Source organism: Electrophorus electricus, chromosome 7, assembly GCF_013358815.1.
Source record: "Electrophorus electricus isolate fEleEle1 chromosome 7, fEleEle1.pri, whole genome shotgun sequence".
Classification (NCBI taxonomy): Eukaryota; Metazoa; Chordata; class Actinopteri; order Gymnotiformes; family Gymnotidae; genus Electrophorus; species Electrophorus electricus.
Genome location: NC_049541.1, coordinates 9,053,901 through 9,079,144, shown reverse-complemented (window position 1 = coordinate 9,079,144; position 25,244 = coordinate 9,053,901). Strand labels below are relative to the sequence as shown.

The window sequence follows — 25,244 nt, the reverse complement described above, 5'->3', positions numbered from 1 at the left end:
TGAAACGTTGTGATGGTATCTCAGGCAAAGATGCTATATGAAGACACCCATTATGCTCTTGTTGTTCACATTTTCACCATCAGATGGAATGGCAAAGTCATTCAACAGATGGATGGGTATCAAGGAGATGAAGGAAACTGGAGCTAGAAAGATCAAATAATCATAATCCTTGATTTGTGGCTTGTTGCATGCAGATTTCTTTTCCCTCTTTTCCACATGACCGAAATGTGTTGGATTTATGGGTAAATGCAGCCCAGTAGATTTTTCTACTGCAAAGATTTCCCATTGTAAAATTTTCCAGATATAGGAGAGGAGAATGATGTACCAGATGAGGTATTTCAAACTGAATGAACGTTTTAATTTGAAGGGCTTTTCACTACAGTCTCAATGAAGGATTCAAACAATTGTCTTGGCTAAAAATGTCTGCAAGGTCAGAAGTTTGGTTTTCTCAGCTGTATATGATTCAATTTTGATATTGCTTAAAAGAAGAAAAAGGGGGATTTTCATATCATTCACTGCCATCCTAATTGTACCCTTGGTAGTATTTGAAAACAGTAAGATTTCTTGAAATACAAAGAGAGAATCATTGTATCAGGATGTTCCCATCACTTATTTTGAATTTTTATCCTTTTATTTATGCATTCACTTAGGCTGATGTTTATTGGACTTTTATTTTGAAATGTACTTAATTGTTTTACATAATATGCAGCTGTGTGTTGTGATTATATATGATTTCAGATGTTGATCAAATTAGCAGAGAGATCCCTTTCACTTCAATTCAAATTCCTCTGGGCTGTTTGGGTCAATGAGCTGTTAAATGTGATCTTTCAAGATCTTCATGTCATCCCCATTCCCACCATTTTTATTGCGTCATTATTCAACATTTTTCAAGATATAGTTGCTTAATGTAAATATTACTATTTTATTCTTTAGGTTACAGTTTCAAGCTACAATCACGGCTTGCATACTTTAAGTAGTAGTACTCATAAGAGTGTAATTTGGTGTTACTACATGATTGTATTAGTAAATTTAAGCAATGTTAATATATTTCCTTATAATGGGTTTAAACGAAGAGGGAAAAAAGTGTAACATAAATATGGCTACTTTATTTATAGATTACAGAGTAATCCTTTTAGTTTTAGAGAGTACTCATGACCAGTAATATGTAAAAGTAACTAGAGCCTGCTTGTGAAAAACAACTCACAACAAAACATATCTAATCTTGGATGAGTTACCACAGAGACCCCCCCCCACGCACGTTTTTTTAAAATTATTATTTTGTGCATACAAAATTGTTATATATTTATACGTTTAATTTTTTGTTGTTCATTTCTTAATTTGAGAAAGCCGTGGCCTCGGTGTAAAGGGAATGGCAGAGACATTAAGCTTTTTCCACGTTACAGCTAAATGTCACCCACAGACATTTTTCCAAAGATAATTTTGATGGCACTGTAAAATAACATCTTCCGATTTTATACCTCTTTCAAATATATCTACATATTTTCTAGAAATTTGAAATACTTTGCGCCTAGCCTAATTTATAAAAAAAATGGGTGCTTGCCTGTCAAATCCTGGATGCTGCTCCAGTGACCTCTTCCCATTGGGCACACTTGTCCAAGCCAGCTCTTCTTTGGCTGCGTGGGCCCCACTCTCAGAGGTCAGCGAGACCTTCTGTGGTGTGGATGTGGGTGTGCTGTCATGATGCACCAGGCACCCAGCCAAAGAGACATGCTCACTGCTACGTGCACACACACACCCCCCCCCCACCTTCCACATTTCCAATCTCCTGCTTATTGATTACCCACACATGTTCCTCACTTACCTTTTATTTCATCCTCTATTTAAAGCCCACAGGAATACTCAACCAGTGCTGTGCATTGTTCCTTGTAACTGCGTTCTCAGTGCACAGCACTGGTATTACCACTGCTCTGCTGCATTCCAAAAGGCCTCGAGTGCTACTGCCAGTGCAAGCTGTTTTGGCCAGCTTGTTGCTTTGCTCTTGTATTTGTGTTACTAGGGAAAATAAAGACACTCCAAATGTGCACTTGCATCGCACTCAGTGCTTGCACTCTTCACAGTATGCTTGTGTTGGATGAACACAAATGACACTTATTCTGTCCCAAAACAGAATATCAGTTAAATTAAAACTAAGCACATCTTACTTATAAATGTGTATAAATTTGTTGCTGTTAATGTAATAGACAATTAAACAGCACAAATAAAGTCAAACAGTTATTTGAAGAAGTTGTTATTTAGAAGATTGCCATAAGAAATAAAAGCCTACTTCTTTACAAATCTTCAAAAGCATGTGTGGGTCAATTTTTGTTTTTATTCACTACAAATGATTAACAACAAATATTATAGTTATTACCTCTCTTATATTCGTGTGTGTGTGTGGTTTGTGTTAGTGTGAGCACTGTTTCTTTTATATCTATCAAGAAATATATCTATCTAGATGTAAAGGATGCAGAGATGGTAAAAAGTCAGTGTAGTTGCACAAGGCTTTCCACAGAGACAGGACATTTTTTAGATTATAAATTTTAATGCTAAAAAGGATGCAAACTCATTTTTCATTAGGTTAATACTAATTCAGGGGCCATTTGTACCAGTGAGTTTTTTTAATTTGTCAACCATGGTGAGGAGTACTTTGCTATTGTTAATGTTATTGTTGATAATGATAGAGAAAAAGGATTCAAGTCACAGCACGGCTCCCTCCTCCTAGACTTCTCCTTATGTTTGTGTGACATCGTGTGTGTGTGTGTGTGTGTGTGTTTGTGTGTCTGTGTGTCTTTCTCTTCATTGCCATCCCCTCCCATGTATCACACCTGTTTCTTGTTTTCTGTTGTTAACGTGTATATTCAAGGTCCGTTTAGTCATTAGTCTTTGTCGGAGTTTGATCCTTCAATGCTGTGTGCTAATCAGTTGTCTGTTCATTATGTTCTTACGTAGTGTTATTGCCAAATGTGTTTTGTTTTGTTTTTGGGGGTTTTTTGTTGTGTAAAATAAACACAGTGTGTTCGTCAAAACGACAGCTCGCCTCTGCATCCTGCCTCGCCTTTCAACATTACACTTTCACTTTCAGTCGTGCTTTTTGTTGGCATGAAATTATTTCAGCTTTAACAGGCAATTTCATCCATAACACTAACCAGCAGTGAAGAAACAGATGGTTTGTATGGTGCCATGCACATTTTGCTCACTTTAGCTCATTTTGCTTAGCTGTGCTGTCATTTATAAAAATCTTCTTTTAACTGATGCATCTGGTCTTGGTTTCTACTGAAGCCCACATATCAAAGAATACACAGTAGGTTAGTGATCTAAAAAAAGTTACAACCTTTACACAGGCTAATATGTTGAGACCTTTTGAGATCCAGAGTGTGGCAGCAACAATGTGTGCTATCAGACACATGCTGAGAGAGATCAGAGAGTCCAGTATGGCACAGAGATCCTTGGCATAATTGTCCTTGGGATTGTCAATATGCATGTTAAAATCAGCAATTACAAAATGATCAAAATCAGTAGAAATAAAACACCTGTAAATTCATCAATAAAATCTGCATTGTACGTTGGAGGCCTATTGACTGTTACTAGTGATATTTTTGGCATCCCTGTCAGAACTGTACAGTAACCAAATGTTTGAATGGGAAGGAACCATTAAATATAGCAGGTGTACCTCCACTAGCTGGCACAACAGACATTTATAAAGTTTAAATTTGGTGGTGCACCGGTTTTTGTTGCTAGTGCTTTTCTACAGGTATCACAGCCCTCAATTAGGATCTGGATTACACTATTCTACAAAAGTTAACTAAAATATTTCCAAAGGCATTTTCAAGATAAATCAGACATTTCTCTAAATCACCATGGTTTCTTTAGTCACTGTTAATGGGTTTTGTGTGCTTGACTGTAATGAATGTATGTACTATGTATTATATGCTTACTTTGTGGAATGTTTTATCTACAATAGAATGAAGTGTGAGTGAATGTAGCTACTTATGCTTATAGAAAATGAAGATCAATAAGGGAAAATAAAGCAACAATGTCTCACATTTGTTATACACTGCCTGGCCAACAAAAAAAAAAAAAGGTCACCACCTGGATTTAACTAAGCAAATAGGTAAGAGCCTCCCATTGGATAATTACTGCATGGGTGATAATGTTTCAGCTGGCAACAAGTTATTTAACCCTAACTGATGCAGTGAGTAGCTTCTTATTTGTTAAACAACCATGTCGAAAGACACATCCTGTGGTCGTGAAAAAGATGTTAATCTGTTTCAGAAGGGTCAAATTATTGGCATGCATCAAGCAGAGAAAACATCTAAGGAGATTGCTGAAACTACTAAAATCGGGTTAAGAACTGTCCAATGCATTATTAAAAAGTGGAAGGACAGTGGGGAAACATCATCTTGGAGGAAGTAATGTGGTCGGAAAAAAAATCTTGAATGATCGTGATTGGTGATCACTTAAACGTGTGGTGACATCAAATCGTGGAAACACAACAGTAGAACTCAGGGATATGTTTAATAATGAAAGTAATAGCATTTCCACATGCACAATGCGAAGGGAACTCAAGGGATTGGGACTAAACAGCTGTGTAGCCTTAAGAAAACCACTTGTCAGTGAAGCTAACCAGCAAAAACAGCTTCAATTTGTTAGGGAGCATAAAGATCAGACTCTGGAGCAATGGAAGAAGGTCATGTGGTCTGACAAGTCCAGATTTACCCTGTTCCAGAGTGATGGGCGCATCAGGGTAAGAAGAGAGGTGGTGCAGTGAAGTGATGCACCCATCATGCCTAGTGACTACCGTACAAGCCTGTGGGGGCAATGCTATGATCTGGGGTTGCTGCAGTTGGTCAGGTCTAGGTTCAGCAACATTATGTGCCCAAAGAATGAGGTCAGCTGACTACCTGAATATACTGAACGACCAGATTATTCCATCAATGGATTTTTTCTTCTCTGATGGCATGGGCATATTCCAAGATGGCAATGCCAGGATTCATCAGGCTCAAATTGTGAAAGAGTGGTTCAGAGAGCATGAGACATCATTTTCACACATGGATTGGCCATCACAGAGTCCAGACCTAAACCCCATTGAGAATCTTTGGGATGTGCTGGAGAAGACTTTGCGCAGTGGTCCAAATCTCCCATCATCAATACAAGATCTTGGGAAAAATTAATGTAACTCTGGACAGAAATAAATATCGTGATATTGCAGAAGCTTGTGGAAATGATGCCACAGCAAATGCGTGCTGTAATCAAAGCTAAAGGTGGTCCAACGAAATATTAGAGTGTGTGACCTTTTTTTTGGCCAGGCAGTGTATGTTTCTGCTGTTTTGGGGCTGAGCCAGCTGTTATTTTCCAAATGACCTCCTTAGCCTTAGAAAAAAATCTGTTGTTGCTGGCATGCATAGGAACTCGACACAAGCATCAAAACATCACCACAGAGTGTTCTATCCCTAGTCATCACACTCTGGTGTTCAACTGAAGCCTCTACCAGGTGTTAGTGTAATCTGCTCCATTCAGTGATACTGTTTATATGATTACTTCATATAACTTAACCTTTTTATGATACGATGGCAGTGTTTCATGTGAATGACCTGATTTTTTTACTTTTTGGTGTTTTTGATAAGGGAATGGATCAACAATCTTGCTTTCATTTATCAACTCAATCTAATGGTGAAATGATAATGAGTGAACATGCTTTTACAACTGCTAAAAAGCCACAATCATTACCATTAACCTGTTGTGAGGTATTTACCACATCTGTAACAAGCTGTTCAGCGGCTTGAAGGTCTTCTGCAGCTGAGGTATACAAGCCACAAGTTTCATGAGTCTTGGTGCAGCAGTTTTTACTGTTTCACGACTGTGGGTAGAGTTGATAACATTTCTTGTTCCCTGAAATTTACAATGGCAAGATTCCAATGAAAAACAGTGTCTGAAATGTCTGTATTGAACAGTATAATGATTCCATCATAATTTTGAATTCATAGTGGAGTAAGATTGGATCAAAGTCCTTAAGGGCCACCAGCTGGCAAAGTTCTGAAGCTGATGTGAACATACAAATAATCAAATCTGACATTTTTGCTCAATGAGTAAAAGCAGCAATGGCCTCTCCAAAAGTTTCTCCCCATTTCTTTCAAGACAATTACTGGCATCTGGGAGACTAGACCAGATTTAACAACATTGACACACATCCAAGGAGCAAAGGGACCAGCTGATCTGATCAATATAGAGGTTTCTATCATTGTGATGGTACCTCAGATGAATTAAGTTTGTAGACACTCATGGGAAGTATGGGGAGCATCGCACTAATATTCAGAAACAGTGAAACGTTGTGATGGTATCTCAGGCAAAGATGCTATATGAAGACACCCATTATGCTCTTGTTGTTCACATTTTCACCATCAGATGGAATGGCAAAGTCATTCAACAGATGGATGGGTATCAAGGAGATGAAGGAAACTGGAGCTAGAAAGATCAAATAATCATAATCCTTGATTTGTGGCTTGTTGCATGCAGATTTCTTTTCCCTCTTTTCCACATGACCGAAATGTGTTGGATTTATGGGTAAATGCAGCCCAGTAGATTTTTCTACTGCAAAGATTTCCCATTGTAAAATTTTCCAGATATAGGAGAGGAGAATGATGTACCAGATGAGGTATTTCAAACTGAATGAACGTTTTAATTTGAAGGGCTTTTCACTACAGTCTCAATGAAGGATTCAAACAATTGTCTTGGCTAAAAATGTCTGCAAGGTCAGAAGTTTGGTTTTCTCAGCTGTATATGATTCAATTTTGATATTGCTTAAAAGAAGAAAAAGGGGGATTTTCATATCATTCACTGCCATCCTAATTGTACCCTTGGTAGTATTTGAAAACAGTAAGATTTCTTGAAATACAAAGAGAGAATCATTGTATCAGGATGTTCCCATCACTTATTTTGAATTTTTATCCTTTTATTTATGCATTCACTTAGGCTGATGTTTATTGGACTTTTATTTTGAAATGTACTTAATTGTTTTACATAATATGCAGCTGTGTGTTGTGATTATATATGATTTCAGATGTTGATCAAATTAGCAGAGAGATCCCTTTCACTTCAATTCAAATTCCTCTGGGCTGTTTGGGTCAATGAGCTGTTAAATGTGATCTTTCAAGATCTTCATGTCATCCCCATTCCCACCATTTTTATTGCGTCATTATTCAACATTTTTCAAGATATAGTTGCTTAATGTAAATATTACTATTTTATTCTTTAGGTTACAGTTTCAAGCTACAATCACGGCTTGCATACTTTAAGTAGTAGTACTCATAAGAGTGTAATTTGGTGTTACTACATGATTGTATTAGTAAATTTAAGCAATGTTAATATATTTCCTTATAATGGGTTTAAACGAAGAGGGAAAAAAGTGTAACATAAATATGGCTACTTTATTTATAGATTACAGAGTAATCCTTTTAGTTTTAGAGAGTACTCATGACCAGTAATATGTAAAAGTAACTAGAGCCTGCTTGTGAAAAACAACTCACAACAAAACATATCTAATCTTGGATGAGTTACCGCAGAGACCCCCCCCCCCCCCCCCCCCCACGCACGTTTTTTTTAAATTATTATTTTGTGCATACAAAATTGTTATATATTTATACGTTTAATTTTTTGTTGTTCATTTCTTAATTTGAGAAAGCCGTGGCCTCGGTGTAAAGGGAATGGCGGAGACATTAAGCTTTTTCCAAGTTACAGCTAAATGTCACCCACAGACATTTTTCCAAAGATAATTTTGATGGCACTGTAAAATCACATCTTCCGATTTTATACCTCTTTCAAATATATCTACATATTTTCCAGAAATTTGAAATACTTTGCGCCTAGCCTAAATACGTAATCTTTTGTTTGTTTGTTTGTTTGTTTTGTGGGCGTTAGTTTAGTGCTCGATTTAACGTCCTCATTTTACTGTAGACGACCACTGATCTTCAAGCAATGTCAGGCAGGACTTGACGTCATGTGTTCGTTTACAGAAGAAAACTCCGGTACGTTGCTGTGCATGGAGAAGCTTGAAGATCTGCTTTCAGCTGTACGAACACGGCCCAAAGCTTAAAGACTGCTTGGCATTCTGGTTATTGTAGTTCACAAAATTGTACCAGTCATTAGATCTTTGAATTTCTTTGTGTTTGTAGGATTTTTTTTTATATTAATATGTATCTCAATTTAGTACGAATAATTTTCCTAATGTGTGTATACGTAGCAAAAAGCTTTGAAGCGGAGTGCGTCGTTCAACTTGATTAAAAACTACAAATTCCGGCTTCCTTCGTTCTTTACGGAGGGTTAACGTCCTAAAACAGACAGTGGGAACTCGGTGGAGAAAAAATAACCGCTTCCGTGTTGTTCTTTACGGATAAATATCATCTTAAAATTAATCAAGCTGGGATTGAATACTATGATGGTTTTATAAGCCGATACGACATTAAAGAATCAGCCATCATAATGTCGTCGTCACAAAGCGCAAAGAAAAGGGACAAGCGAATTCTATCAGGTATCTGCCCTGATTCGAAATGCCAGGCGAAGCTATTCTTCCCTGCTTATGGCTCAATTAGCATTGAATGCACGGAGTGTGGCCAACGCCACGAGCAGAAGAATCTTTTAAATGTGGAAGAAGTAACCGACCCAGATGTTGTGCTTCATAATTTACTAAGAAATGCTTTACTTGGCGTTTCGGGAGCTCCGAAGAAAGGGACGGAGCTAGTTAAAGTGATGGGTCTGTCCAATTATCACTGCAAACTGCTGTCACCGATTCTTACCCGTTACGGCATGGATAAACAAACTGGGAAAGCGAAACTATTGAGAGAGATGAATCAGGGTGAGCTCTTTGACTGCTCGCTGCTGGGTGGGAGGGCTTTCCTTATAGAACAAGAGCATGTATCTACAGTTGGCTATGGTAAGGACAGATCTGGTAGTCTTATATACCTTCATGATACTTTAGAGGAGATTAAGAAAGCCAATAACAACAAAGAATGTCTCATACCAATTCATGTGGATGGAGATGGCCACTGCCTAGTCCATGCTGTTTCCAGGGCATTAGTGGGTCGTGAGCTATTCTGGCATGCACTCAGAGAGAACCTTAAACTCAGTTTCAAGCAGAATCTGGACCGCTACAAGGCTCTCTTCCAAGACTTCATAGACACTGCAGAATGGGAAGACATCATCAATGAGTGTGACCCTTTATTTGTCCCCCCAGAAGGTGTCCCACTTGGCTTGAGGAACATACACATTTTTGGGTTGGCCAATGTGTTGCACCGGCCCATAATCCTATTGGACTCTCTTAGTGGCATGCGGAGCTCAGGTGACTACTCGGCCACATTCCTGCCAGGCCTAGTACCTGAGGAGCAGTGTCGGGGAAGGGATGGCTCTCTAAATAAACCCATCTGCATTGCCTGGAGCAGTTCAGGCAGGAATCATTATCTCCCCCTGGTGGGCATTAAGGGTATGCCACTCCCTAGGCTACCTGCTGCACTGCTGCCCAAAGCTTGGGGTGTTCCACAGGAACTTATCTGCAGGTATGTGAGTCTGGAATCTTGTGGAGGTTGTGTGATTGGAGGTGACAGAAGCCTGCAGGAGAAATACCTCCTTCGATTAGTCAATGCCATGGAGGATGTCTTCATGGAAAAGCACGGCATCCACCCTGCACTCGTGGCTGATGTTCATCAATATATTTACCGTCGTACAGGGGTGATTGGCATTCAGCCAGAAGAGGTGATAGAGGCAGCAAAGAAATCAGTACAGGAGAATCGTTTGCACCGCTGCCTGATATGTTGTGCTCTGTCCGAACTCCATGTACCTCCTGAGTGGCTAGTGCCTGGTGGGAAGCTTTACAATCTGGCAAAGTCCACTCATGGCACTCTGAGAGGGGACAAGAACTACAGCTTCCCACTGAACAACTTGGTATGTTCCTACTGCTCTGAAAGAGATGCCCTGGAGCCCGACTACAAACTCAGCTCACTCTCCACTTGCACCTGGTGCCATGGAACATCGGTGAGGCACATCCGTGGTGATGGATCAGTGGTTTACCTGGATGGGGACCGGACCAATACACGCTCACAGGGAGGAAAGTGTGGCTGTGGCTTTAAACATTACTGGGAGGGGAAGGAGTATGACAACCTTCCAGAGGCATTCCCCATCACACTGGAGTGGGCTGGGCGTGTAGTCCGAGAGACTGTTTACTGGTTCCAGTATGAACTGGAACCAGTGTTGAACAGCAATGTCTATGATGTGGCAATGCGCCTTGTCACCAAGCACTTCCCTGGAGAGTTCGGCAGTGAGATCCTGGTCCAGAAGGTTGTGAACACCATCTTGCACCACACAGCCAAGAAGAACCCAGATGAGTACAATCCAGTGGCCATACAGGGAATTAACACACCAGGGCAAGGAGGTGGCGAGGTGGTGGAGTCAGATGTAAACCCCCCAACAAAGATCATCCTTACAGGGCAGAAGGGTCGCACACTCCATAAAGAGGAGTTGGTGATGAGCCGAACTGAAAGAAACCTGCAACACAGCATCAGCGAGCAAGCGGCTCTGTCCCAGCGCAGACGCACACAACGTCAACGTGTGCAGGATCAGACTGCTGAGCCTCGCCCTGCATCCCCTGCTTCCTCTGCATCCTCTTCAGCTCCACCTACACCTACTAAAGCCCCACCATCTAGTGGGGAAAAGAAGATCCGTGTGACAACAAGTGATGGGCGGCAGGCAACTCTACAGCTGCAGGCGCACACCACCTATGCAGAGCTGCAGGGAGCCATTGCCCAGGCCCTCGGTCTGCAGCCCCAACAGCAGTGTATCCGGTATGGCTTTCCTCCAAGGGAGCTACCCCCACCACCCCCTGAGCAGCAGGACCTCCCTGTGGCCCTACAGCATGGAGACCGTATCACTGTGGAGGTGTTAAGGGAGAAAGTCCCAGATACTCAAACACACACTGCACTGGAAACGCACCCCCATGACACACACACCCATAACCCAATGGAATCCTGGCTCAGCAGGAGCAGTAGCCGAGAGATACAGGACAACATTGACCTGGAGATGTCATCACTATGTCTCCTAGCAACACTCATGGGTAGGCCTCATCACCATGACGACCATGGTTCACATATACATGTCTGCATAACAGTTTTAGAAACTTATAATAGTATTCATGCTGTACTCTTTAAAATGTCTAAACACTGTCTAAAACACTGGTACACAACATAGTGTTATGTTATTGTTATGTTATTCCATTCGTGTATTATGACCCCTTCACTGGTGCATGCGCTGCTGGATTACATTAATCACATGCAGGATACTAAAATATGGCTGCTATGCTCAACTATTAGTTTAGTGTCTAAAATATATGACCTTAATTTGACTGGGAGATTGGTTTACTTGTAAGCATTGTACCTAGTATTTAGTTGTATCTAGTTTAGTCAAGTACTTCTTTGATTAAATATTAGAAGTGAGCAAAAAATCTTAAAATAATAAGGCATACTGCCTGAGCTGGAAATTTGTTATTTAATGGGGCTTTGTATTTGTAACAAATGCAAAGTCTTAAAAGGAAAAAAAAAAGAAGATATGGCTAATACGTCCCAAATAGTTTGATGTGTTGTACAAAGGCAGGTAAAAAGTTATTGGCAGTTTTTAGAGGACCTGACAGAATCCAGGTATGAGAATTTTTTTTTTAATTTTTTGTATTTGTGGCAGTCATCCCTTTGTTTTTTAGTTTTTATTTAATAAATATAAAATTTTAAAACAAGCATTCCCATTTTTATGTTTTTTTTTTCTGCCTACTCCTTTTACTCATAGAGATTTGGGAAGTCTGTAGAACATTAAGTATGCTTCTGGAAAAAGTTTTTTATTCCCTCATTGGGTACTGAGTTAATGGGGTCACTGCAGATCTCAAGTCCTTTCAAGATATAGGTAATATGAAATACGAACACACAAATGCTTCTTAGAGTTCAATAAAAAATGATTATTAACTGAGCATTTTATAAGTTTTATAAGAACATTCTGTATGGTATGGAAGTTACATCTCATAACGTGTTCTAATCAACTTCTTGTTACTGTGCTCTCTGATAAAGGCTTTCTGCATTTTAGATGAAATATATCTTCTAATAAAGTGCATGTATAATTTTCTCCCTGTTAGGTGAGGATGTGTGGTCCTATGCTAAGAAGTTGCCTCATCTCTTTCAACAAGGAGGAGTCTTCTACAATATTGTCAAGAAAGACAAGGGTACATCTCGCTGTGTTCTCTTTGACACCCCCACCCCCAACCACATTTTTATCACGGTTTAGGCTTAGTCACAGTTAGAGTTTAACTCTTCTTCCTGTGTGTAGGCTTAGAAAATGTGTTTGGTGAGGGGTGGGATGTGGTGACCTTACATACTCAGGCCTCTGTCTACTGAAAAAAAAAAAAAACCATGTATACAGTTGTATTCAATTTTGTTGAGGAAATGCTTACAGAACAAGAAGAGGTCATGCAATAGGATTTCAAAACACCAATCATAAACCATTAACACACCAACTAGCCAATCTGTTTATTAATTTTATCTGATTGTTAACTGTTTGGTGTGTTTTTGTGGGCCTGTGACCACGTGTGTCTGTGTGTGAGTTTAGGTCTGTTGGATGGGAAGCACTGCACTCTGCCACACTTAACTGGTAAGATGTTTGTGTTCAACGCTGCGGAAGAGCGTTTGGAGCTCTGTGTGGATGCAGCTGGCCACTTCCCTGTCGGCCCTGATGTGGAGGACCTCATCCAAGAGGCCCTGACTCAGCTCTGCTCTGAGGCCTCACCTTCTCGTAGTCGTGAGGGAAGCCCCTCCCATGGCCTTAAACTGGGCAGTGGGGGTGCAGTGCGCAAGAAGGAGCAGACCATCACTGCCTTCCAGGGTAAAGGTCATTCACTGGGCTCCACCACTGTTGAGCATCAGCCAATTAGGCGACAGCACAGCAGCGGGGTGGACCTGAGTGGTAGTGTACGTGGAGATGAGCTAGCATTGTCAGGGGAGGAGCTTGTGTGTGTGGCCCCTGGCATGCTCACAATGCGTGAGGGGCGTGGTGGGGTAGAGCTAGAGCCAGCGGCGATTGAGGCTCAACGACGACGCCTACAGGAGATGGTGTCAAACATACAGGCTTCTATGGACAAACACTTACGGCAGCAGACCACACCGACCACCACTACAAGTACCACCAATAGGAATGATGAAAAGGAGGAGAAGCCAGATGAACAAGAAGAGATGGAGAGCCAAGGGACAGAGCCTTCAGGCGCCTCTGAGCCCATGGACCAATCCTGATGAAGTGTCCTCTCTCTCTCACACATATATCAATTTCTGATTTATGTAGTACACACACACACACACACACACACACACACACACGTATGCAGTCAATTGTATACATTTATACAGAGTCATTCTACTAACCCATAGCAGTGCAGTGTGTTTACTGCTATGTGTGTGTGCATGCGCATGTGCGCACGCATTTATGAGAAATAGTCTTAAGGAGTTTGGTGTTGAGCAAAAGTAATGGTTTAAAAATATTCTATTAGAGCATACATACTTCATATATGCGCTTTACAAACATGCTTAATTACAGAACACACTATCAGGCTTACAGAGTGTATGTGTATAACTAATTGTGTATAGTCCAGAATTGATCAAAGTGCATATGGTGATCAATAAACAGAGCTTCCTGTAGCAATTTGTATTTAACCCCAAAGCAGACACACAAACACACCATTCTTGACTGGTGGCAGTGGAATGTTTATATCAGTTCATAGGGATGTGAAATGTGTCTGAATTGTTTTAATCTGGCTCAGATAATACCAATTAGTATTGATTAGAATTTCCTCAACAGGCTCTGAGTGATGTGTGTGCGTGATGCTAAATATTCCTGAAGGTGGGGCTTGGTTTGAGTTCCTGATTCCCAGATAAAGGCTGGTTTTCGATTGAATTAGCACTTTTAGTGAAAAATCCACTGGAGGCCTTCACCTATCCATTTTTATTGTGACCAGGATGTGTATCTCTTTCAGAAGTCACAATGTTACAAAATAGAGCCAAATAGGCAAAATATATATAGAAAGAATGAATAAGGCATAAGGAATTTGTTTAATTTAGACTCACAGTGCTATATACAGATTTGTTCTATAAGACTAATTTTGGTTTTAAAATGCTGTATCTGTAGTTAATTCTCTGAAAGACACTTTAATAAATTGTAAGACTGGAGATAATGTGCTTTCTGTTTGACACTTCAAACGGTTAGAAGATAGCAATGCTTATACATTATAATATGACTTAATTGAAGCTTCTTAGTTTTTGTTTTAGGATGCTGGAGAGGCTGCAGATGTTTGCTAACAGGCAAGTGTTTTGCTCTGGCCACTGGCAAGGATGGGAGTAGTGGAGAAGGAGAATATGTTCACATTAGCCAGTGGTATGGCAGCCTTTTACAGTGCAGGCTGCCATCAGCCATGCACATACCCACAGCCTTAACAGTCAGTACAGTTTACCTACAACACATAGTACACACCCTGCCTCCATCCATACCCGTATTCTTTGCAAAGTGTTATACAAGTTCTTAATGGAGTGGTGCCAACTCTTCCATCTATCTCCTCTGTAAGGTTTTTGTTTTGTTTTGTTTTTTTAAAATCCAATATCAGGCAGATAAAAAGGTGCCATAAAACATTCCTCCACGCCTGGGGGCTAAAAGTACAGAAAGGAGGAGTAGCCTTGGAATATGAACTGGGTTTACATATGACCAGCTAGATGAATAAAAAGAATGAAAATATTGTCTGAGATGAATAGGATTTTTTTTCATTTGCTTAATGGCTTTCCCCTGAATATGTAGTAGTAATAATAATAATAATAAAAATACAATATCCATCAGGATGGATAGAGTATGTTTGTTAGCACTGCTCACAAATATTGATAATAGCTTGATCAGCACTAATAATAAAATAAATTTTTTTTCCAACATTTGAGTTTGATTATCTAACTGATGGGGTGGTGGACTGTAAGTTGTGTATTATAGTAGTATATATTGTAAAATACTTTATTCTGTACATATTTTTTTTTTTTTTTTGGGGGGGGGGGGGGGGGGGGGTAGATCTGTTTTCTTGCTGTTTGCCAATAAAGAAGTTTGAAGAGCCCACACAGCTGAATTGTTTTGCATGTGTAATGAATTTCCAGGCTAACAACAAAATAAACTTACTGACTCGCTGCAACATGCTGTGGTTATTGGTGTCTGATAGTTACCATGACAACAACCTTGCTTTTAGGGATCCACTCTCCTAACCCAGTTCTGTTATTCAAGACCTTAAGGAATCATTATTGAATAAAAAGGTTTCTTTATTACAGCAGATGGGTATAATAATTGAAAGCAGCAAATCTGCAAATGGTAAGGTCATATCATCATATTTATATTGTATCTGAACATTTTGACTGCAATGCCATAATGACTTAAAGGCTAAAACTTTACCACAGACACTACACTCTGCAAAACAATGGGTTGGCAATTGAATGATGAGAATTTGTCAATTATCCTGGTCACAACACACAATTATCAGCAAATTTACATTGTTTTATTTGTCTATATATATGATCAGTAAAAAGTATGCAGGTGATCAGTACAGTTTCATGGATGCTGCAAACAGATTACTAAGATCCTCTTCTGTGTGAGATCTAGGAGCCAGTTTTGTCACCCGCTCCTGCAAAGCACACAAACACAAACTAATGCCTGTCAAATAATGTGCAGACTCCGTGCACTGAAAAAAATGAGGAGAACAAATGATACATTATGTTCTAGTTACTGTTTTACCAGCTGAAGGCTAAAGTGGGTATTTTATACCACAGGGCTGAGAATATGCCAGAGGGGCGCAAACCTGAGGAATAGTCCCTTTCACAAGGACAGGGATGTCGTCTTTACTGTATCCAATTGCAGACAAGCCATCTTCCACTTCCAGGTCATATAAGAAGTTCTTCACTGTGTCTGCCAAGACAAACCCAGCATCACCTAGCTTCACATTCCTCACGTCAACACCTGACCACCACACACAAACATACACATAAGCACATACAGGCATATGTAAACACACACATACAAAATTAAGACAGTTGAGGCCTGCTTAAGGCAATCCAGATTTCACTTCTTTTCCAAAATTTAAAATAAAATTGTCAGTGCTGATAGAAATACCCCCATCCCTAACTGAAGGCTTAATTCTGTTTACATGGCAGTTTTCCTGAAAGCATGGAAGGCTTTTAATTTGTGGGCACAAGTGCATGCATTACCCAGTATTTCTGCTGCCTCCAGGTGGCGCTCAGGGCACATGCTGGCAGTGAATGTAAATACAGCAGGGGAGGTGAGAACCACAGAGAGACCATGAGGCTGAGAGTCATACACACAAACACACACACACAAAGTGTGTAAAAATATGAGGAAACCACAAGCAGTATATATAACTTTGAACTTTTGATTACTTAAATATATTCTTTAATACATTAACCGTGTGGATTTTCACATTTGCATCACACATTGTTTCACTTTATAATGTTAAGTGTTTGTGAAATTCTTCCACTTCTTGTTTAAGTTTTGTTTATTGCTCATACATGAGCTCACCACTAAGGGATGATCCACATCATAACCTTTGGCTTTATGAGTTTTGACATTCCCAGCAATAGGGTATGACATCCCATGACTGAATTATAAAAAGAGAAGAAGCATTTAGTAAAAAAAAAACTATTGCATTGAAGAGGAAATCACTTACCGGGCTTCTGAGCTGAGTAGTCAATCAGTCAACTAACTAATTGCTTCTCTCAGTGCTTATGAATCTGAAATCCTCGATATTAATACATTTAAAAAATAAAGCATAACAAAAAAGTAAACAAAATATTCAGCAACTGAATACAAACTTGTTCCATATGTCCAACACCACCATACAAGAGGGTAGAATCACAATTCATTCTTCAAGAGTGACTTTACTCTTGGTAAATTAAGAACCCATTGTATTCACTAAGATATAGATAGCTAGGATAAAGAACGATTTTGCGTTCTTTTATCTGCCATTATGCAAAAATATTGAAACAGTGGGCTCTGATTACTGCACTCACTGGAGATGGTACTTCTGTATGTTGTTAGTGGGTAAGAGCTTTTCTTATAGTGGAATACTACAAATCTCATAAATTATTTACTTTTTTTTAATTGTACCATTATCTATGTTTTGGTATAATATGTGATTGAGAACTGAGATGAGCTTTTTCCCTGCTATAACAAAGGGTTAATACACATTCATATTTGTAAATTGGGTGTAAAAATTTACCATAAATGAACCCCTGCATTGCCAAAGCCAATTCCAGCAAACACACTGGCCAAATGCATGCCGGAGCGCGCCTCCACATCATCTGGGTCACGCACAGCTCTGACACACATACACAACCAGGCACTCATTCATGCATATGGGTATATGTAGAGTATATAATAATATACATTATACATCACTTGCATTATACATTACATGAAATCAGACAATTGTATATAGATTTTGGGCAAATGTACTGGCACACTAGAATTGCATTGCTGAGTTTCACATATTTTAAATCAAAATGAAATACTTTTGCTAGTTTATTGATCAAGACAAAGCAGTTGGGGAAAAATTTACTTTTTGAACCAGAACTGTACATTCCCATCAGTGTGAGTTACAACTAAATAAATCAGGGTAAAATTAAACTGAATGCTAACCCTTTATGCTTATAGTTGAAGAGTGGGGCAGATTTTCAGCAGAAAGGAGATGGTTACAAATGTTTGGAAACATTAAATTCTTAGATGAAATAAATTTTGGACCAGGCCTCTTTATGATTTTATAAACAAAATTAATTAACTTTTATTTTTCTCCGCTTCAGAGAAAGGATATGGCCAATATGTATGGGTACTAATAACTTGCCTAGAACTGTAACTTGCTCACATTCTGGTGTACCTTTTTAAGTATTTGGAGACCATGTGGAGGGCATGCCTTGCCCAAACATCACTGATTGGGTTGCTGCCTTGGTAGGCAGGGCGGTTAATGGGGTTGGAAGGGCACGGACTTCTCATGTTATATGGCAATGCGGTGAAGGATTCCAGTGCGTGGCTGGGTGGGAGTTGGGCAAGGGCTCAGAATTAATATGCATATAATGATAGACATAGTACTTCACTGACTATACATATCAGACCCAATTAATGCAGTGACCATTACCAAAGCACATCAAAGCCACTGTTGGCAGCCACTCTGGTGGGCATGTGCAGTGTGTGCAATGGGTCCACCAACCCCAAAGTAGGTCTCAGCATTCGACTTGCTATGCCTAAAAGAAAATCACATGGACAGGTGTGCACACGTATACATATGCATGCATACATATACATAAATGTAATAATTAAGCAGTCACACTACCTCAGGCTTGACAACAAGCCTCTAAGATCCTGGACCCATGAAGTGGCAAAGCCTCCAGTGTAAATGTGACTTTTGTAAATGTGGTCGATTTTGTAAATGTGGTGAATTCTGTTAAGCAGTTTATTGGTGATAATTCTGTTGTAATTTTCACACACCTGTCTTGGCTTTCAGGTCTTCAAAATCAAATATGGCCACACCTGTGGTCTCACTCCCAGTACCTGCTGTAGTGGGAACTAAAACAAACACACATGGACAGACAAATACAATATCTATCTTGTCCATCTGACTCTTTTGAGTTTGTGATTGTGTCTTATTTTGTGCATATATTCCAGTGCATGTGTCAGTATTAACAATTTGCAATTTTAATGTTCCTTGTAACTGAGATTGTGTGTATGTTTATACATACCAGCGATTAGAGGCTTCAGTGGTCCGGTAATTGGCTTTCCTTTCCCGATTGGTGCATTTACGAAATCTAGAAACTCAGCCTCCGTGTTACATGCATAGAGATTGGCTGCTTTACAGGTATCTATCACAGAGCCACCTCCCACAGCTACAAATGTATCAAAATCTTTTTTCTTCACAAAATCAATTGCCACTTTAAAACTGAAAATGGAAAGAATTTATGTTGTTCAACCATTAGATAAATAATCCTCTAAAAATATGCCTCTCAAACTATTAAAAATACTCTGTGACAGTAAGTTCCGACTGTATCTCTGTTAACACTGTATATGTTTGTGTGTATGTTTTATGTATACATAACTGTGTTCTAAAAGTTCTCTATTTACTGTTCATCCAGTTTTATAGGGAATAGTCATACAGAAAGTTTTCAGATGCTTTCTATTTTTTTACTTATTGGTATGTTTCAGTCTCTTAAAATGAATTAAATAAAAAAAAAATTCTCATCAATATTCATATAGTGACAAAACAAAATAACAATGACAAAACAAAAAAACAGATTTTTGGAATGTTTTGTAAATGTATTCAAAAATGTTTTTAATTGTATTTTTTTTAAACGTATTTAAAATACTTTTATTAGTATTTCAAGTATTAGTATTTAAAATACTTCTTGGCAATGACCCTACAATCTTGGCACACACTTCTGTTGAAAGTTTCTCCCATTCTTCTTGGCATAATTATTTATGCTGAGCCATGTTGGATGGGGAGCTTCAGTAGACAAGCCATTTTCAGGTTTCTTCAGAAAAGCTATATTGTTGTCAGGGATGTACTCTGGCTGGGCCACCATGGGACTTCTCAATGTGCTTCTCAAAGCCAGTCCTGTGTTTTCTTTGGGTCGTTGCCTTGCTGAAATGTAAACATTCACCTAAACCTGGAAAAAGTTTTCACCCAGGATTGCTCTATATTTAAATGCATCCATCTTTCCCTTTACCCTGACTAGTCTCTTAGTCCCTGTCCTTGATGCTGCCACTATCATGTTTGACTGTTGAGATCAATATTAATGAGGTGATGTTCAGTGCCTGGTTTCCAGAATTGTGGACAAACAGTTCCAACTTCATTTTATCAGACTGGAAGATCTTACTTCTCAAGGTCTCAAGAATTGTTCAAGTTCCTTCTGGTAAACTCCATGCAGGCTCTGATGTGCAAGGAATGGCTTACATTTGGTCATGGCCTGATTGTTTGGGTACATTTGAAGATGATGAAAGCTACCTTGCTCTTTGGCAATTTTAATGCTACATAAATTTTGTAATGCTCAGATCTCTGCCTTGACACAATCCTTTATCTTGCAGGTCTACAGACAATACAGAGTTGGTTTTCACTGAGTTACATAACTCACCAGCCACTTTATTAGGTATACCTTGCTAGTATTTGTTTGGGCTCCCTTTTGCCTTCACAGCTGCCTTCATTCCTCATGGCATAGATTCAACAAAGGTGCAGGAAACACTCCTCAGAGATTTTGGTGCATATTGACATGACAGAATCATGTGGTTGCTGCAGATTTATTGGCTGCACATCCATGATCCAAATCTACCATTCCACATTCCAGAGGTGCTCTATTGGATTGAGATTTGGTGATTGTGGAGGCCATTTGAGTACAGCAACGGAGTAACAGTGAGTGGTAAAAAGGCGGATGCATATGCGGAGAAGAGCGAGATTTATTATGGGCAAATCTAAAATCAGAGTTGTTCGGGCAGTCCAGGGTTATAGAGCCAACACACAGAGCATGGGGATACATGATTAAACAAACAAAACACACGAAGGCAAACAGGGGAAACAGGCTATAACAAAGGCTAGGAAACACGAAGGTTAGGATAAACACAAAGGCACAGAGTACATCCCAGAGGTGCTCTACTGGATTGAGATCTGGTGATTCTCGAGGCCATTTGAGTACAGTTTCTTGCGCTCTTTGCCAGGCAACGTTTTTTCCAATCTACAATTTTGGTGAGCCTGTATGAATTATAGCCTCAGTAATTTGTTCTAAGCTGATAGGAGTAGCACCCAGTGTGGCACCCAAAATCAAATAAGGCCACACCTGTGGTCTCACTCCTTGTACTGCTGTAACGGGAACTAAAACAAACGCACATAAAGGAAAATACTTGCACACACATGTGGACAGAGAAATACAATATCTATCTAGTCCATCTAACTCATCTTTGTGAGTTTTTAACTGTGTCTTATTTTGTGCATACATGCAAGTGAATTTGCGAGTATTAACAATTTGCGATTTTAATGTTCCTTGTGATTCAGTGTGTATGTGTGTTTGTGTTAATACATACCCTTGCAAAACTGCTTCATGGTTCAATGTGTTGAGCATTCAGAGATGCTCTTCTGCATACTTTGGCTGTAATGAGTGGTTATTTGAGTTACCCTTGCCTTTCTATCAGCTCGAACCACTCTGGCCATTCTCTGAACTGCCGCTCACTGGATATTTTCTCTTTTTAGAACCATTCCCTGCAAACCCTAGAGATGGATGTGCATGACATTCCCTGCAAATCAGCAGTTTCTGAATTACTCAGCCCATCAAGTGCCAACAACCATGCCACATTCAAAGTCACTTAAATCACCTTTCTTCCATATTCTAATGCTCGATTTGAACTTTAACAGGTTGTCTTGACCATGTGTACATGCCTAAATGTATTGAGTTGCTGTCATGTGATTGGCTGTTTAGATATTTTTGTTATATAGGTATGACTTTCCTAATTATGTGCAATCAATTCATTTAGGCACATGTGGATTCCAGTGAAGTTACATTTCAAAGACAATTGACACAGGTAAGATGCACCAGAGCTCAACTGTGAGTATCTGTAACGGTGAGTGGTAAGGAGGCGGACGCATATGCGGAGAAGAGCGAGATTTATTATGGGCAAATCCAAAATCACAGTCGTTAGGGCAGTCCAGGGTCATAGAGCCAACATGCAGAGCATGGGGATACATGATTAAACAAACAAGACACATGAAGGCAAACAGGGGAAACAGGCTATAACAAAGGCTAGGATAAACACAAAGGCACAGAGTACAAAGAAACACAACCATTTGAATAAACAATGAACAGCCAAGACACAGGGAACACAACAGGGTATAAATACATTAACTTAACAAGGTAGAAACGAGGGACAGGTGTAAGCAATCAAACAAGGGGCGGTGAAAACAAAACTAGGGCATTTAAATAAAATACACAAGACATGGAAACGGAAGATGGGAGGGACTAATCGTGACAGTATCATAATAAAGGGTTGGAATACTTAATTGTTAATACAATAATTTAGCAATAATTCATTCCAAAACATTCCAAAACAAATGTCCTTTGTCACTGTACAGTATTGTGTGTAGATTGATGATGAAAATATGAGTTTCAATTTTAAGACTGACTATTTATTTCTCTAAAACAAACAAAAAGGGTCTGAAAACTTTCTGTATGCACCCTTCAGTAAGTGAACAAGTCAAAGGGTGTAAATAGGTTTTAAAAAGTGTATTAGCAAATCAAAACATTCACAGCTTAGTGTTCTTTTCAAATGACACTTTGCAGTAGCCTTATATAGAAACACCACACACATACTCACACACCTGCTATCTGTAGGTTCCACCCTCACACTGTCGTAGCATTCATACTTCACACCGTGTTTAGTTAGAGAGTCCAACACTGCCATTACTGGTGGCAACTTGGCCAGGTTTTTGTCCGTCATCAAACACACATTCCGTGCACCCAAATTCTTCAGGTCCTGATGCAAAAAAAAAAGGAGAAAAGGCCATTCTTTGTTACAAGCTTCCTGATTAGACCAGCTGTTACTGATTAGAACTTTAGTGAAATAAATCACTATATCAAGGTTCCCAAAGTTGGACTAAACTAATTTCCCTTTGAAAATCAGACATTTTGAAAAAATGCTTATTCATATACTGACACAACTCAAAGTAACTGGTGTATATATTTGTTTAAGCATGTATAAACTGTATTAACAAATTCACATGAGCATGCACCAACAGTGGCTTTCAGAGACAAATAATGTTTTTATTTTAAATGAAGGAATTGTTTTCATTTTCTTGGAGATTTTAGGCATTTCTGCACTAAATAGCACTGTACACTAAACTATGAACTACACTATATTACAACAGAGAATCAGATTTCTGTATTTTCTGTATCATGCTCACTTTTATTTTTATCAAATAAAAATATTACCATGCCAATCTCTTTAGTCACTCCCTCTCCATATCTGATATTAGAACAGGCCATCTGAAATATGATAAAAAAAAAAAAAACATTATTAGAATCTCCACAGACAATTTAGAACGTGGGATCGATTTTTATTTACGTGGCTCTAAGGAAAACCCATGAAAATACACTTAAAGGTTAATTCTAATTTTAAATGATATAATTAATAACATGGTTAGGAGGGTTATTTGAAAAAATGTATTCCGTTACATGAACTCAGCAGATGTGTAAAAGTTGTCGATACAAACAACATGCCCCTTCCCCAGCAGTCCAGCGTTGCAGAGAAGGCACTTAGCTAAAATGACCAATACGTAAATTTCTGTCAAATTGGCTCCACCAATGTAAACCTTCTAGGTAGGTCCGTTTTATAAATAATGTTATGGTATTGGTGAGAAAACAGTTCTTCATACCGAAAATCTGGTTGGAATACGTAGAGTAAAAACATTCTTCTCCAATGGGCGATCATACACATTATTTTTACGAAGACAGTACTCTCATTAGAAATTGTGTGTCACTCGGTTGAGAAGGGTACGTATCTTGAAATGTGTAACGTACACCAATAATCTAATTACTGCCTTTTTGTGTAGCTATAATGGTATAGTTTTATCCTGATTACGTAACGCCATTACATGTATTGCCAACCTTGATTATTACTATAAATACATAATTATAAAGGAATATCATCAAGGTATAATTTGCATATATTTTGGCTACTGATACTGACCTCAAATGCATAGTCAGTTGCCCTCCCACCGGCATGGCCTGAACCCAGTCACATAGAGAAATACTTTTTAGATGCATGCAGATCCACGCTTTGCATTAATACTATATTAACTATGCTATCTCTTAGTATTTGTACGGCACACATGTACCTGGATGATATGTGAACAAGGAATGCATGTGTGAGTGAGCAGGACACCTGCATCTGTTAAAAGTAACACACTGTATTTTACATTGCATATATGACCCTTGGATCAGCAGTTGCCCAAGTCCTGAATGGCGGTTTTAGAAAAGAAGGGAACTGCTAGCTGTGCAAATTAGTTGAAAAGAAAATCTGAGTAGGGTATTCTGACTCATTGAAAACACAAAACTCCTGGACTCATATGACTGAACACACACAAAAAAGTAAATAAATAAATAAATAAAAATTAATTTTTTAAATTAATGCTACTCCCACTTATGCAGTCGAATTTAAGGTTATAAGATGGTCAGTGCATTTCTCTTAGATGTTTCATCACAGCACCCCGACAAACTCTTACTGAAAACGTGCAGCACTTGGTGTTGTTCTAGTCTACTGTTTAATTATTTATATATTATGACGGTAGTTATCATTAGCTTACATTAACCTACCAAATTTAACCTGGAACAAGATAGGTATGTTGGGTAAATGTTATTTTTATAAATCGTGGTATTATTACATTTACATTTACGGCATTTAGCACTGGTATTATAACAAAAAGTTTTACGCAGGCCTATGTCATAAAATATTAAATGCCAACTAGTTCGCTTGTATGGTCTCTAAACGCCTTCTTAATGCATTTAGTAGACTTACTCTGCACTGGCCAGCTGTCTCAGTAAACGTGCAACCCTTGTACGATCTGCCATGACTTTACAATCGTCCTTGCGGCCGGGACAATGACGATATAAATATAACCAGAGGTCGCGAATTAACTTCCGCTGTTTTCACAGCAGGATAGTAGCGCAACCAAAACGTTCTCTGGCTGCTCAGCTTGGAAGGCTGCGTGCCGCCCCCTCGAGGGCAGCCAATGAAATAACAACCAATAGGAAACATTGCTTTAATGTAGATAACAAATTACTTATGCAGTAGATTAAAATAAGGTATTGCACGGTATTACACATAGTATTATTGAATCTCTATCCGACTTCCTTAAAGATCGTTCTATTCACAACAATATCAGATTGGTACTAGATTTAGAGGCTGATGGAGGTAGACTTGAGGATTATGGTTTATTCCTAAAAACTGTGGAACAAATGCCAAAAGCCTTAAAGTTCATATTATTTTCAAAAGGTTCAGGGATGTACCTCAATGTGTACATATATGAATTGATGGCAATCCACAATCATCCATTTACATCTATTCAAGGAATACCAGTTAAGGGTGAAATCAAATATTTGGGTATAAATATTTCTGAG

General features: G+C 39.0%; 2 protein-coding genes across 6 annotated transcripts; one reads left to right on the top strand and one right to left on the bottom strand.

Annotated features, from left to right (window-relative positions):
* Positions 1-8,344: 8,344 nt before the first annotated feature.
* vcpip1 (valosin containing protein (p97)/p47 complex interacting protein 1) lies at positions 8,345-15,061 on the top strand. The gene is made up of 3 exons (XM_027025935.2): positions 8,345-11,095; positions 12,158-12,244; positions 12,628-15,061. The coding sequence occupies exons 1-3, from the start codon at positions 8,476-8,478 to the stop codon at positions 13,302-13,304; spliced, it is 3,384 nt and encodes a 1,127-aa protein (XP_026881736.1). The 5' UTR covers positions 8,345-8,475; the 3' UTR covers positions 13,305-15,061.
* Positions 15,062-15,335: 274 nt separating this feature from the next.
* Positions 15,336-24,807, bottom strand: adhfe1 (alcohol dehydrogenase iron containing 1). Of its 5 annotated transcripts, none has more exons than XM_035528377.1 (14): positions 24,643-24,807; positions 23,963-24,015; positions 23,815-23,852; positions 23,058-23,111; positions 22,448-22,602; positions 18,834-19,030; positions 18,583-18,660; positions 18,233-18,338; positions 17,975-18,127; positions 17,321-17,443; positions 16,621-16,699; positions 16,293-16,389; positions 15,887-16,044; positions 15,336-15,712 (listed from the first exon to the last, which is right to left on the bottom strand). In XM_035528377.1, the coding sequence occupies exons 1-14, from the start codon at positions 24,693-24,695 to the stop codon at positions 15,629-15,631; spliced, it is 1,428 nt and encodes a 475-aa protein (XP_035384270.1). In that variant the 5' UTR covers positions 24,696-24,807; the 3' UTR covers positions 15,336-15,628. The 5 variants fall into 5 exon arrangements, with proteins under 5 accessions (XP_035384270.1, XP_026881725.2, XP_035384272.1 ...); XM_027025924.2 differs by having other exon boundaries at positions 17,321-17,419; XM_035528379.1 differs by lacking the exon at positions 23,963-24,015 and having other exon boundaries at positions 24,643-24,705.
* Between the last annotated feature and the right edge of the window lie 437 nt (positions 24,808-25,244).